The 14259-nt window shown below is 49.2% G+C and overlaps 1 protein-coding gene across 1 annotated transcript in view; it reads right to left on the reverse strand.

Annotated features, from left to right (window-relative positions):
• The window catches only part of AHCYL2 (adenosylhomocysteinase-like 2), a 155519-nt gene that overhangs the window by 33081 nt on the left and 108179 nt on the right, over positions 1–14259 (reverse strand). The window contains exons 3-8 of the mRNA XM_014945437.1: positions 13032–13175; positions 12274–12374; positions 11736–11838; positions 10053–10147; positions 3266–3372; positions 1151–1267 (exon numbers count right to left, since the gene is read on the reverse strand). Of these exons, the coding sequence (XP_014800923.1) occupies positions 1151–1267; positions 3266–3372; positions 10053–10147; positions 11736–11838; positions 12274–12374; positions 13032–13175 (667 nt within the window). The remainder of the gene's footprint in view (positions 1–1150; positions 1268–3265; positions 3373–10052; positions 10148–11735; positions 11839–12273; positions 12375–13031; positions 13176–14259) is intronic.

Consider the following 14259-nt stretch of genomic DNA (forward strand, 5'->3'; position numbering starts at 1 on the left):
TTTAAAAGGAAAGAAAAAAAAAAAAAAAAAAAAAAAAAGCCCTAGAAACTAGAAAAACTGGAAAAAACCCAGAAAGGCAAACAGACGTGATGAAGCAGCTGGTTGACTCACACACAGGCAGCAGACACAGATGGGTTTTATCCTGATGCCACGGAGGTAAGAGGGATGGGAAGGAGAATTGTAGCCATATGTGAGGACTTGTGAGGTCCTCACACAACAGGAAGAGGTGGTCACGCTCACAAGGCAAGTCACCTACACACATGGAAGGGCAACATCACCCTGAGAGCACAAAGGCTCGTTGAATCACAGAATTTCAGAATGATGGGGCGTTGGAAGGAACCTCTGGAGATCATCTAGGAACCTCTGGAGATCATCCAGTCCAACCCCCTGCCAGAGCAGGTCCACCCAGAGCAGGTCCCCCGGGAATGTGTCCAGGGGGGGTTTGAATGTCTCCAGAGAAGGAGACTCCACCACCTCTCTGGGCAGCCTCTTCCAGGGCTCTGCCACCCTCAAAGGGAAGAAGTTCCTCCTCATGTTTAGGTGGAACTTCTTATGTTCAAGTTTGTGCCTGTTCCCTCTTGTCCTGTCACTGGGCACGGCTGGAAAAACAGGTCACTGTCACTGGTGCTGGTCCTTCGAAGGGCGCTGAGAAGTGCCTGATATCACTATGGCCAATAAAATATCTGATGTGTCTTCACAGAAGACGACATGCTTTCCCCAAGAGGAGGAGCAGAGGGAGAATTTGAGTGATGTGCCCCATTCATGGATGTAGCCGGGTTAAAAACACTGAATCCCGGCTTCTAGAGGTGCTAAAGTCTTTGCTGTGAGATCATTCTCCTACAAACACAAAATTAAACTTTTGTTTTCAGGTGTGCATAGACTTGCAGAGCTTTGCACACCATTGTACAAATAAGTCTTAGGACCTTCTGGCCTGTAGAGATGTAGCTGCTGCCTCAAAATGCCTTGAAGATTCCCGTCTGTGATACAAACAGGATGGACCAGGGTGAATAAAGGGTCTTTGTTCTCCTCTGACACATCTAAAATGGTCTAAATAGGTAGGTAGGATGGACCTACATGGACCCAGTTCCCTGTTGGGTCCAATACAACTTGAGCAAGGGCCGTGGGCCCGTTTGGGTGGGCTGGTACCTACCCGTCCAGGATGGACTCTCTGCAGCAGTAGAGGTTGTCAAACTTCTGCTTTGTGACCGAGTCGTTGACGTTCATGGCTGGGACGCAGAGCTTCCCCGCTTTGGACAACTGGTACAGCCTGTGAGGAATACGAGAAGAAACAGATGATCAATGGAAAAATATTTTCCTAAACTCTACTGTTGCGTGGTCTCAAGGTCCTTGTTTCTCTGGAGCGAGCAGTAGACATCTGGAGGGTCAAAGATGACCTTTCAATAGGAGCTCCTCGTTCCAGGAGGAGAAACAGCCCTCTTCCTTCCACAGATGCTTGTATCCCTTCTCCTCCTCTACTGGAGAACTACCAGGTTGGCAATAGGCATTTCATAAAAACGTCAAAGAGCAGGTCAGAAGGTGCTCCAGACTCCACGTGCCTCATAAATGTTGAAATTGCAACCACCCTCTGATGTCTTCAAAAGGACAAACCCCCAAACCCTGCTTCAGATAACGATGAGATGAGAGCTCCTGCAATTCCCTCAAGCTCTTACAGCTCAAGAGGAATAGGAATGGCCACAGAAGAGTCACATTCACAGAAATGTGAAGCTGCTGTGATCAACCCCTGCAGCGAAACACCCACTCAGACAGCAGGAGGAGTGTAATCGCTGAGATGTAGGAGAAGAAACAGAAGAGGCAGAAGCAGCAACCCAGGGTGGGGAAGACATCAACGTGACCTCCTACTTCTGAGAGCAGACTCAATGCCTGGCAGCAGCAAAACCACGAAAAATCAATCTAAACTCTACACTACAGAGATGAAAAGAATCTGCAAATCGTCTCCCTGCTCCAGACCTCGGGCAGGAGAACCTGCTCCCTCGGTCAAGTCTCTGCAGACCACCTCCAGAGTCCCCCTCACGCTTGCTTTGTCATCTGGGGAGCCTCAGTCTCCAGGCTGCCTGTCCCCTGGAGGTAAAGGGACACCACCAACCTCAGAAGACAACCTCCCTCCTGGCACGAGGCTGCAGGGAACGGTTTTGAGCATCGCCTTGCTCCTGCACGTCCTTTTTTGCCCGTATTTGGAGCGATTCCTGAGGCTAAAAATATTATCAGGTCCTTTTCTTGACCCCACTGGCTGCAAACCTGAATCGGTCGCTTCCTTGTTTGAAATATCTCGTTTCCCTGTTTGGAGAGCTGCCTGCACCTCTGGCCAAACTCTCAGCCAGCTCCCACAGCTGCAGCCAAGCCTTTCTCCCTGCAAAAAATAAATCAAAAAAGCAGAATCTGCTGCTCGTCCCCTGTTTTCTGTCACCTGTGACAGGATTAACGCCACTGGAAAAGCACCTCTGACTTCTCCTAACCCTGGGAGCCACCTCTCCCACCCCAATTCTGCTGCTGCAGAGCGATGTCGCTCGCTTATAAGGCTGCATCTCTGTGGTTGTCCCTTTCTGGGCTCCCACCCCAACTGAAGACTCACTTCCTCTTCCCAAATCTCACTTCTTCCCGTCGATCTAGTTCAGGATTACGCTTTTGGCTTCCTCCAAAGCCCACCCTTTCTTGTGCAACACCCTCATCCTCACCCCTTCCGTTTTTTCATCTGCAAAACGAGGTGAGAAAACCATTGCCCCCGTTTCACAGGCAGAAAAACCATCCCTGGAGGTGTTCAAGGCCAGGATTTCACAGACAGAAAAACCATCCCTGGAAGTGTTCAAGGCCAGGCTGGATGGGGCCTTGAGCAACCTGCTCTAGTGGGAGGTGTCCCTGCCCATGGCAGGGGGTTGGAACTTGATGATCTTTGAGGTCCCTTCCAACCCAAACCATTCTATGATTCTATGAAAAACAAGACCTCGTGCGCTTTTCCCACTGGAGCAATGGTCAGTAGGTGCTTCTACTCCTGGTCTGAAATTCAGGGCAGTAGTTCCAAGTTGCTTTGACTGCAGGAGAGGTTTAAAACAGCTCTTATGGCAAAGCCAAGCCCAAGATGAAGGGAAACCACAGACCACGTAGTAGGAGGTTCAACATTCACCGAGTCTGTGGCATCTTACAGCCTGGGGATCTTCTGGTACCTCTGCCCTGAGGGAGAAGATCCAACACCTCCACACAAGAAGATCCAACACCTCCACTGTGCTCACAGCCCAGACTGCCCCCTTACCTGTGGACACCAGTCACGCTCTCCTCTACGATCCCCTTGATCTTCTTAAACATGTTGGGATATTTCTTGTAAATCCAGTGAGTCAGATCTCCCCCGTCATCCAAGATCTGTAACAAAAATAACCACAAAGTCACCGCTCTGAAGATCCTGAAGGGCCCCCAAAGGTCCAAGGGATAAATGACACGCTCAAATCATTCCTAATCAACCCCGTGTTTTGGCATCTCAAACACCACATCTTGACAGCTGAGAGACAGGTGAGACTATTCTGCTTGACCACTCTGCACAGGGGTGGTGCTTCATTGATATTGAGCTGGAAGGGCAATAGGTCACGACAAACACGACAGACCTTGATGTTCATAATGAGACCAGGGGAAACATGGAAAATTGCTGTGGAAGCTCCTCTCTCCCCATCTCCCAGAAGCACAGATGGACAGTCATCAGCTTTTCTAATGTGACTGCTGATGGAGGAGGGAGGAGGATGGAGAAGGAGGAGGAGAATGGAGAAGGAGGAGGAGAATGGAGGAGGATGGAGAAGGAGGATGGAAGAGGAGGATGGAGGAGGAGGATGGAGAAGGAGAATGAAGAAGGAGGAGGATGGAAGAGGAAGAGGATGGAGAAAGACAGGGATGGAGGAGGAGGATGGAGGAGGATGGAGAAGGAGAATGAAGAAGGAGGAGGATGGAAGAGGAAGAGGATGGAGAAAGACGGGGATGGAGGAGGAGGATGGAGGAGGAGGGAGAAGGAGAATGAAGAAGGAGGAGGATGGAAGAGGAAGAGGATGGAGAAAGACGGGGATGGAGGAGGAGGATGGAGGAGGAGGATGGAAGAGGAGGAGGATGGAGAAGGAGGAAGAGAATGGAGAAGGAGGAGGATGGAGAAGGATGAGGTGGAAGATGGAGAAGGAGGATGAAGAAGGATGAGGGGGATGGAGGAGGGAGGATGGAGGAGGAGGCGGATGGGGGAGGGGGAGGATGAAGCAGGAGGGGGATGAAGCAGGAGGAGGATGAAGCAGGAGGAGGATGAGGATGAAGAAGGAGGAGGATAGAGGAGTAGGATGGAGGAGGCGGATGGAGGTGAAGAATGGAGGAAGAAGAGGATGGAAGAGGATAGAGAAAGAGAAAGATGGAGAAGGAGGAGGAGGGAGGAGGAGGAGGAGGGTGCAGAGCCACTGATGCCAATTATAATGCAACTGCATCATAAACCACTGTGCATTAAAAATAGTGAATCTCTTTTAGACAATAACTGTGGGTCTCTGCCCATTTCATCTGGCTTTGAACCTCTCACTCAGAAGTACAAAACTCTTCTTGATGGGAACCCAAGTCTCCCGAGCCACCTGTTTCCTCCTAAAGACCCATTTCAGGGCGGTGGAGAAAGCCAGAGACTGACTAATTTAATAAAAATGTTAAAGATGAGCAAGTAAAAGTGCCCTTTGAAAAAGAGCCGTGGAAAGGACAGACATGAAATTCATGTCATCTCCTGCTACATCTCAACACACAGCCGAGCCCAAGGAGGGTGCTGAGCTCTGGACCTTCAAAGAAGGACCCACTGGGGCACCACAAAGAGGAGTCTGCGACAGAAGAAAAGATCCAAGGAAAGGAAAAAAACCAAACATGTGCCTTTCCCTGAGTCCTCCGGCCACCATGGTGGCATCAGGTGGCCTAAGGCCAAACATGTGCTTTTCGCTGAGTCCTCTGGCCACCATGGTGGCATCAGGTGGCCTAAGGAGCACCCAAGCAAGGTGGGAAGTGACAACCCCCATTAGACTCAGACTCAAGAAAAAACAGGGAGCAGATTTCACCGAGCGGCAGGTGAAGTGCCAAGGACCTGTGCTGGCTGAGAGAGCACTGCCCCAAATTAGTATAATTATTTATTATTATCATCCTCATCATCCTGCTTGCATATTCCCTACACCAACGTCATAGACTTCTGACTGCATCATCATCATCCTCTTTGAGTGTTTCCTATCATGACCATCATCCTCGTCTTTGCATGTCCCCAACACCAAAGAATTCTGACTCCATCATCCTCCTCCTGTTTGCATGTTTCCTACCACCATCATCATCCTTCTTTTTGCATGTCCCCAACGTCAAAGACTTCTGACTGCATCATCACCATCATCATCCTCTTGGCATAGACTTCTGACTGCATCATCATCATCACCATCATCATCCTCTTTCCATATTCCCTACACTAACGTCGAAGACTTCTGACTGTGTCATCATCCTTCTCCTCTTTGCAAATTCCCTGTCACCATCATCATCATCTTCCTCTTTGCATGTCAGCAATGTCAAAGGCTTCTGACTGCATCATCACCATCATCATCCTCTTGGCATATTACCTACACCAACATCAAAGACTTCTGACTGCATCATCATCTTTTTTGCATGTTCCCCATCACCAATATCAAAGACTTCTGACTGCACCATCACCATCAACCATCATCCTCCTCTTTCCATATTCCCTACACTAACGTCGAAGACTTCTGACTGTGTCATCATCCTTCTCCTCTTTGCAAATTCCCTGTCACCATCATCATCATCTTCCTCTTTGCATGTCAGCAATGTCAAAGGCTTCTGACTGCATCATCACCATCATCATCCTCTTGGCATATTACCTACACCAACATCAAAGACTTCTGACTGCATCATCATCTTTTTTGCATGTTCCCCATCACCAATATCAAAGACTTCTGACTGCACCATCACCATCATCATCCATATCATCCTCCTCCTCCTCTTTGCATATTCCCTACACCAACATCAAAGTGTCAAAGACTTCTGACTGCATCCTCCTCATCCCCTTCCTCCTCCTCCTCCTCTTTGCATGTTCCCTACACCAACATTCAAGAGTTCTGACTGCATCCTCCTCCTCTTCTTCCTCTTCGCAAGTTCCCTACACCAACGTGTAAGACTTCTGACTGCCCAGCCAGCCCTTATTAACCCCCTGGTGTGGTGGGCAGGTGTCCTACAACACAAATGTCAAACCTGGGCAGAAGAACCTTTGCTCGTTGGCCGGTGGTGGAGCCTGGCAGGGACCCTCTGCTGCTCTCCCACCACCATCTGCAGTCACCCAGAAAAACCCAGTGCTCCCACCATGCTCCTGCAGCAGAAGCCCCATTGTGGGCACAAAAATGATGTTCCTAAGCTTTGTCATGATACGACGTGGTGGCTGCACGGAGCCACCAGTCTGACATCCGTAGGCTTGGAAATGCTACGTACTATCACAACCTTTTTCTCTCTAAATTGCAGGATTTCCCAATGAATTCGAATGCTGGGGGCAGCAGCTGCTCCTCCACGAATGCCCAGGAAGCACGGGGTGTCCTACCAGAGCCTTCCACGTAGACAAGACCCTTGAGTCTCCAGGGAAGCCCCAGATCCACCTCCCGTTTGCAGGCTGGGAAGCAGAGGCAGGTAATTAAGGGTTAAGTGGGCTGAGAAGTTCTCCTGGGCCAGCTGAGGTAGGAATTCAGCAGCCTTGGCTCCCAGGACGTCTTCGTTTCATTAATCCCCATTTAATAGGGCACATAATCCTCTTTCTGAGAGAGAATTCTGGGGGTTGGCGGTTTCCTCTTTCCTGGGAGGGCAGGAGATGAAAAAAAAAAACCAAATGAAATCCGTGGAGGAACTAGTTGTTGATGGAAGGTCACCTTGGTTGTGGCAGCCGTGAACGGCCAACGGCAAAGCCCCATATTCCTGCAGTTTTCCCAGCTTTACACAATTTATCTGCCTTCGTTCAAACTCTTCCCAGGCAGAGTTTGCAGGCTGGGAAGCAGAGGCAGGTAATTAAGGGTTAAGTGGGCTGAGAAGTTCTCCTGGGCCAGCTGAGGTAGGAATTCAGCAGCCTTGGCTCCCAGGACGTCTTCGTTTCATTAATCCCCATTTAATAGGGCACATAATCCTCTTTCTGAGAGAGAATTCTGGGGGTTGGCGGTTTCCTCTTTCCTGGGAGGGCAGGAGATGAAAAAAAAAAACCAAATGAAATCCGTGGAGGAACTAGTTGTTGATGGAAGGTCACCTTGGTTGTGGCAGCCGTGAACGGCCAACGGCAAAGCCCCATATTCCTGCAGTTTTCCCAGCTTTACACAATTTATCTGCCTTCGTTCAAACTCTTCCCAGGCAGAGGTTTTTTTTTCAGAAAAAGACCCAAAATGTCTTTATTTGATGTGCAATGAATTTTGCATAGAGAAACCCAGTCGTGGTAGATGTGAACCTTGCTCTGCCTCTCGGTGCCGCTGCCTGATGCCCACCAAGGGGCACCATCTGCAGAATGACGTTCCCAGCCATGGGTCATCAACCTCCCTCTTGATTTTGGCACCTCCACCTCGGAACAGAAGGTGCCGGAGTGGTCGTGCTCTGTAAAAAAACATCCTCCTATCACCCCGTGCCTGCAAGGAGATGGGACCATCTCTTTGGAGATGGGACCATCCTCTGACCCAAGCACTGGAGATATCTACCTAGTCCCGCTCCTCCACAGCAGTTCTCAGTCTGAATTTTCGTGGTTTTTGACTGATTTGGAGTCTCCATTTCCCATTGGTAGGTGTTTCAGTGCTTTTCACAGAATCACAGAATGACAGAAGGTGCCGGAGTGGTCGTGCTCTGTAAAAAAACATCCTCCTATCACCCCGTGCCTGCAAGGAGATGGGACCATCTCTTTGGAGATGGGACCATCCTCTGACCCAAGCACTGGAGATATCTACCTAGTCCCGCTCCTCCACAGCAGTTCTCAGTCTGAATTTTCGTGGTTTTTGACTGATTTGGAGTCTCCATTTCCCATTGGTAGGTGTTTCAGTGCTTTTCACAGAATCACAGAACGATATGGGGTTGGAAGGGACCTCTGGAGATCATCTAGTCCAACACCCTGCCAGAGCAGGTCCCACAGGAACGTGTCCAGGTGGGTTTGAATGTCTCCAGAGAAGGAGACTCCACCACCTCTCTGGGCAGCCTCTGCCAGGGCTCTGCCACTCTCACACCAAACAAGTTTTTCCTCATGTTTAGATGGAACTTCTTACAGATTCCATATTTTTCAGGGAAAAAACCCCTCTGAGCCATTCCTGGCCAGACAGAGCGCTCCTCTACAGGGCTGCTGTTCCCATTGGAACACCCAACGTGTCTTTTTGTTTGGAGACTCTCAGGATTTGTGACTGTTCCCATAGAGCAGCCCAAACACTGAATATTCAAATTTTTGGGCTGAAAGGCACTTCTGTTTATTTGCAGGGTTATGTACAAGGTCAACTCCATCACACCTTGAGATGGCTTCCTGGACATAGGACTGGTGGATGACACTGAAGCAACGCTGAACAGGACCTGGGGTGTATTTCAAGCCCTGATATTAAGTTGGCTGCTGAACAGCTTTGATAGGACAAGGGGGAATGATTTTAAACTCAAAGAGGGGGAATTTAGGTTAGATATGAGGAAGAACTTCTTTGCTGTGAGGGTGGTGAGAGCCTGGCCCAGGTTGGCCAGAGAAGCTGTGGCTTCCCCATCCCTGGAGGGGTTCAAGGGCAGGTTGGAGGGGGCTTGGAGCAACCTGGTCTGGTGGGAGGTGTCCCTGCCCAGGGCAGGGGAGTTGGAACTGGATGATCTTTAAGGTCCCTTCCAACCCAATCCATTCTGTGATTCTATGAAGATCCTTCCCACACCCGTTCTTCACCCAATGTCTCCAGCCTCCCATTTCTTATCTCTTAACACATGGACCTCCAAAATCTGATAAGCAGATCTTCAGGAACTGCTTAGATCTGAGGCATTTGGTGCCCCTCAACGATAATTTCTCTGCTCCAGAAGCAGGTCTGAAAGTACCCTGATGGACAGAGACAGGTCTGAGGAGGTTCCTGGGAAAGCACAACGTGCAGATTCCGGTACCTCGGCTTCTCCAATTACTGGCATTTTTGATGGGAAATCATTCCTCAAAAAAAGAAGAAGAAAGCAGCTCTCATGTCTAGACTCAAGACTCGTAGCTCGGGGGCGGATTATTTTTGACATTCACAATTCCTTTTTAAAGGTGACAGCGAGGAAACGAGCAGGTGTGGGCTGGAAGGGACCAAAAAACCCACCTCAAACAAGCCGATATTGGCAAACAAACAACGCAGATACACACCCAGCTTCCGCCTTTGACTACTTTTCAACTAATTTAGCTCAAAACCTGTCGGGAAGCAGGATAAGAACAGCAGGTTTGACAGCTGCAAATTATTCCGCTCCCCTCATTCTGGGTTCTCCGTTTTCCCCAGAAACAAGGGCAGAATAAACCAGCCACGTCGGGTTTACCTGAGGTTTTGTGTTCCTGCAGTAAGGACATCACCTCAAAATCTTAATTTTTTTTCTTCTCTAAGAAACATCACGTCAAGCAAAGCTGTGAATTTTATCAATATGCGAGCCCTTTTCAGAAGATACTGATTTTGGGTCCTTTTTTACCGGCGAGATTGAATGAGTTTGGTTTAAACTGTACGAAATCTACTTTGGAAGCTCCTGATAAAACTTTGCACTAATGCAGCCACGTTTATTGAGAGAATAGTTGAAGAAAACCTTGCTTGGCAGGGACAATACACCCCCAGAAGTCATTTGACCCACCTTCTCCCCCACTTTACACCCGTGAGACTGAGATAAGTTCATTTCCCCACATTGCATAGTTAATTGTAAAGCCTTTTGAAGGTAATTACTGTGTTAGAACCAAGACTTCGCTGCTAAATCAGGTCTAAATTCAAGAGGAAAACACAGAGCAGCACCAAACCCTCCTCCTCCTCCTCTTCTCTAGAGGAGAGCTACCCGGGCTCCGAGAGCCGGCCCCGTCTCACCATGTTGGGCTGCCACCCTTCCACGTTGACGCAGCGATCGATGCACCACCAGAAGTCATCTTCAGATTCTCCTTTCCAGGCAAAGACAGGGAACCCTGGGCAGAGAGAGGGAGAGGGGTGCTAAAACACAGCCTTGGCAACTCCCTTGGGGATCAGCTCTCCCTCCATCCACGCGTGACCGACCACGCTCCTGACCCCACTCATTTTTCAACGTCTACCTTCCAGAGGAAGCTTCGGAGATACACATTGAAGACACCCACTGATAGGAATCAGCTTCATCCTCCCCAATTTCCTCCTTTCCCCCCAAGAAAAAGCTCTAGTCACCAGCCCAGAGGGCGACACGCTCTCAACGATGACATTTATTTCCAAAATCCAGGTTTTGCTGGGAGTTAGGAGTCCTGCTTTCCTCCCAGCCACCTTAGTCACCAATTTACTTGAATGTACTCTGACTCAGGAGAAATTATCACTCAGCTTCAGCGAGCAAGACCAGGTAAGAGGGACACCTGGTGGGTTCAGCTTTTTCTGGGTCTCCTGACTCTCACAGTAAAACCCCTGGCCTTACCCAGGTAAACCAGGATGTGAATTAAGGCTTCTCCCAGTTGAGCACCAACACGGGCAACTTCTGCCTTGTCCATTATGTTCTCCCTCCCCCCCCCAAAAAAAATTTCTCTCTTTCATCCCTTTTAGCCAAAGCTATGCCTCAAATTTATGGGAACTGAACTCAAATTCAGCTTAGTTTCTTTTGGCAAAGAGTCTTTCAGGGTCGTACAGTCCCAATGGCTCATAACGTGCAGCACTTTTATAAACCAGAGAAAAATCATTCTAAGGTTTTCAGACCAAGGGATTGCTCTTGTTTACCCTCCGATAGGTTTATTCTGAATTGGGGAGAACAAAGGAAAAAAACTGTAAGATGTGGTAAAGGAGCTAAATAGAATCATAGAATTGCCCAGGCCGGAAGGGACCTCCAAGGGTCATCTAGTCCGACCTCCCCGCAGTCAGCAGGGACACCCCCAACTAGACCAGGTTGCCCAGGGCCTCATCGAGCCTCCCCTTGAATATCTCCAGGGAAGGGGCCTCAACCACCTCCCTGGGCAACCTGTTCCAGTGCTCCACCACCCTCACAGTGAAGAACCCTCTCCTCATCTCCAGTCTAAATCTGTTCCCCTCCAGCTTGAAGCCATTGCCCCTCGTCCTGTCACTGCAGGCCTTTCTAAACAGGTTCTCCCCAGCCTTCCTGTAGGCTCCCTTCAGGGACTGGAAGGCTGCTATTAGGTCTCCCCGGAGCCTCCTCTTCTCCAGGCTGAACAACTCCTTCAGCCTGTCCTTGTAGCAGAGGTGCTCCATCCCCCTGATCATCCTTGTGGCCCTCCTCTGGACCCTCTCCATCAGGTCCATGTCCTTCTTATATTGAGGGCTCCAGACCTGCACACAATACTCCAGGTGAGGTCTCACCAGAGCAGAGTAAAGTGGCAGAATCACCTCTCTGGACCTGCTGGCAACGCTTCTTTTGATGCAGCCCAGGATGGGATTGGCCTTCTGGGCTGCAGGTGCCCACTGCCTGCTCATGTCCAGCTTCTCATCCACCAGCACCCCCAAGTCCCTTTCCTCAGGGCTGCTACTCGGATGGGGCAGAGTGAAATCTTTTAAAAAAGCAGGAGAAATAAAGAGGGTGAAGTTTCCTACCGCTCTCGGCCAGGGCAGCAGCCACTTCGTTGAGGGTAGAGTAGATGTTGCAGGCAGCCCATCGGCACTGCGCCCCCAGCGCGCCCAGGGTCTCCATCAGCACCTGGATCAAAGCAAAAATAAATCAGAAAGAGCCACGAGGAGAGATTTATACAAAGCAAAAAGCAACACACAGCTGGGATTTTTATCGGTTATTTTATGGGGAGGGGTGGGGGGCACCTGGGGAGCTGGTTTGAAGCAGCATCAGGGTCGTTGCAGAGGTGCAGGGAAAAGAATCTTGCAATTCCTTTTTCTTTTTTACAATTTAGAAGTATGAACTTCAAAGTATATTTCATATGCAGCATATACATGTGTGTGGGTATGTGTGTGTCTATATATATATTTATATATATTTTTATGCATATTTATATATATTTTTTATATACATTTAGATATATATAAAATACATATTTATATGTATTTTAACAGCTCAGAGTCTATTTTAGAAGCTAAGCAGTGGAAAAATCCCTGTGTCTGGGGTTTGTTGAGGGGGTCTTACGGCCGTCTGCGCTGTGATGTGTGTGCAGCCCACGATCTTGGCCCCGGCCAGCGGCTTCTCTCCCTGAGCTCTCTTCCTCAAAGCCATCAGAGCAGGCATTTCTGGAAGGCAAAATGAAAGGAGGCCATCAAGAAGGATGAGCGTCGCTTCTTGCCCTGCCATCTGGGATGATTTATGGGTTTCTACACCTGCAGCAGCTTCAAAAATAGCAAAAAACCCAACCTTGAGGAGCAGGGATCAAGTAAGTCACGGCACGGCTGAAAAGGACCCAATAACCCTCTGTAACTGAGGTCTTTTCCTATGATTTAAGATGTAGCATCATCACATTTTCAAATTTCCACCGTGAGGCTGGAGGAAAACCTGCTTCAGACCGAGGAGGACCTGGAACCCACCACTTGGGTCAGCCTCTCCATCCACCTCAACACCACACCGCCTTTGCTACGGGTCTCTGGAGACAATCCCACTAAACCAGAGTTGTGCAATTTATTTGATGGGTTTCATCTTTTCTGCTGACTTTAACAAAACACCTTTGGCTACGGAGTAGTCCTTCAGCAGCTGGTTCCTGGAGCTACACGGCACAACCCTGTAGCTCCTTTCCATCCCACAAAATCCCATCAAGGATGGGGGAAAGTTCTCCCACCTCTAACAGGGAGGGTGTCAAGGAACCATTGATTTGCTGAACCTCGCAAGAAGAGGATTTGGGGGAAGGAAGAACCCCAGAGGACACCTCAGGAGCTTGAGGAAGGCGCCCCATTTACCTTGTTCGGCAATTTCAATCTCTCGGCGCCCGAATTCTGCCTGCTTTATGTTTTTCACACAAAAATCACTGCTGCCTTTGGAGTTCTTCTGCTGCTTGTCCCGGGGGGAGGTCTCATCGTCAGAGCTGTCTGTGTAGGAGGCAGCTGGAGGAAGAAAAGGAGGTCAGAGACAAAACAAAACATTCCCAAAAGCCGAACCGCCCGCGGTGGAAAGGCGCAGAGGATCTGCTGGATGTGTCCATGGATGGGCTCCTCCATGTGCTTGTTGCCAACTCCATCTCCTCTTCTCCTTACGACGACCATTTCCCCACAGTTTTTACCTGCAATGACCTCCTCACTCTCATCTCCCTCTACTGCCACCCCATCCCAAAGGTAATCAGCTCGAGCACTACCCATGGGCTCATCTCCTCATGCTTTGCAGCTCCTCTGTGGCCTCTCCCATCTCTATTCCTGAATCTTAAGCCTTTACAGCTCTCAGACAACCAACAAAAATGTCTATTTATGCTCTCACTCTTCCAAAACATTAAGAGATGGATACACAACCTATGGTGGTATTCCCAGCCCTTGGATTTCCTCAATTTTGACGTTCCTCAACAGGGGCAACAGCCACAAGTTGCTGCTTGGGAGGTTCACGTGGGATAGTGGGAAGGATCTTCTTCATCAGGAGGACAACGCAACGTTGGCACCGGTTGCCTGGAGAGGTGGTGGCTCTGCATCCTTGGAGGACAATCCAGGCAATTCCATGATTCTCTGACTTCAGGAATTGGTTAGAGAAAGACATGGCTCCCCTGACCCTGTGCTGGCCATGTCCTGTTTCAAGTGGGTAGTGGGGTGAGATGACCTTGGTGGTTCCTTCCAAACAACATCTCTGTAAAATCTACAGACAGCTCCATCCAGCCCTTGGATTTCCCCCTTTTTTTCTATTACAAACACTTGGAGATGTTCTTCTGCATCTTCTTTAGCCCCTCCTCCCTCTTGCTCTTTTGATAAGAGAAGAGGAAGAAAGATGGCACCACTTCTCTCCATAGCAGGGAGCCTACAGGGTCTCAGAGAATCAGTTCATGCTTCTTGTTTAAGATGATACGTGGGCATGGATGTGCATGTGAACACAGAATTAATTACAGTTGTCATCAATAACTGCCTTCCTTTCCTACCAGTGTCTTCCAAACTTCTGGTTAGGCAACTAGTCCATGGCCGACACACGGAGATTTACTGAAGAGCCCTTCAT

This window comes from Calidris pugnax, unplaced genomic scaffold (genome assembly GCF_001431845.1).
Source record: "Calidris pugnax isolate Ruff unplaced genomic scaffold, ASM143184v1 scaffold96, whole genome shotgun sequence".
NCBI classification, from domain to species: domain Eukaryota; kingdom Metazoa; phylum Chordata; class Aves; order Charadriiformes; family Scolopacidae; genus Calidris; species Calidris pugnax.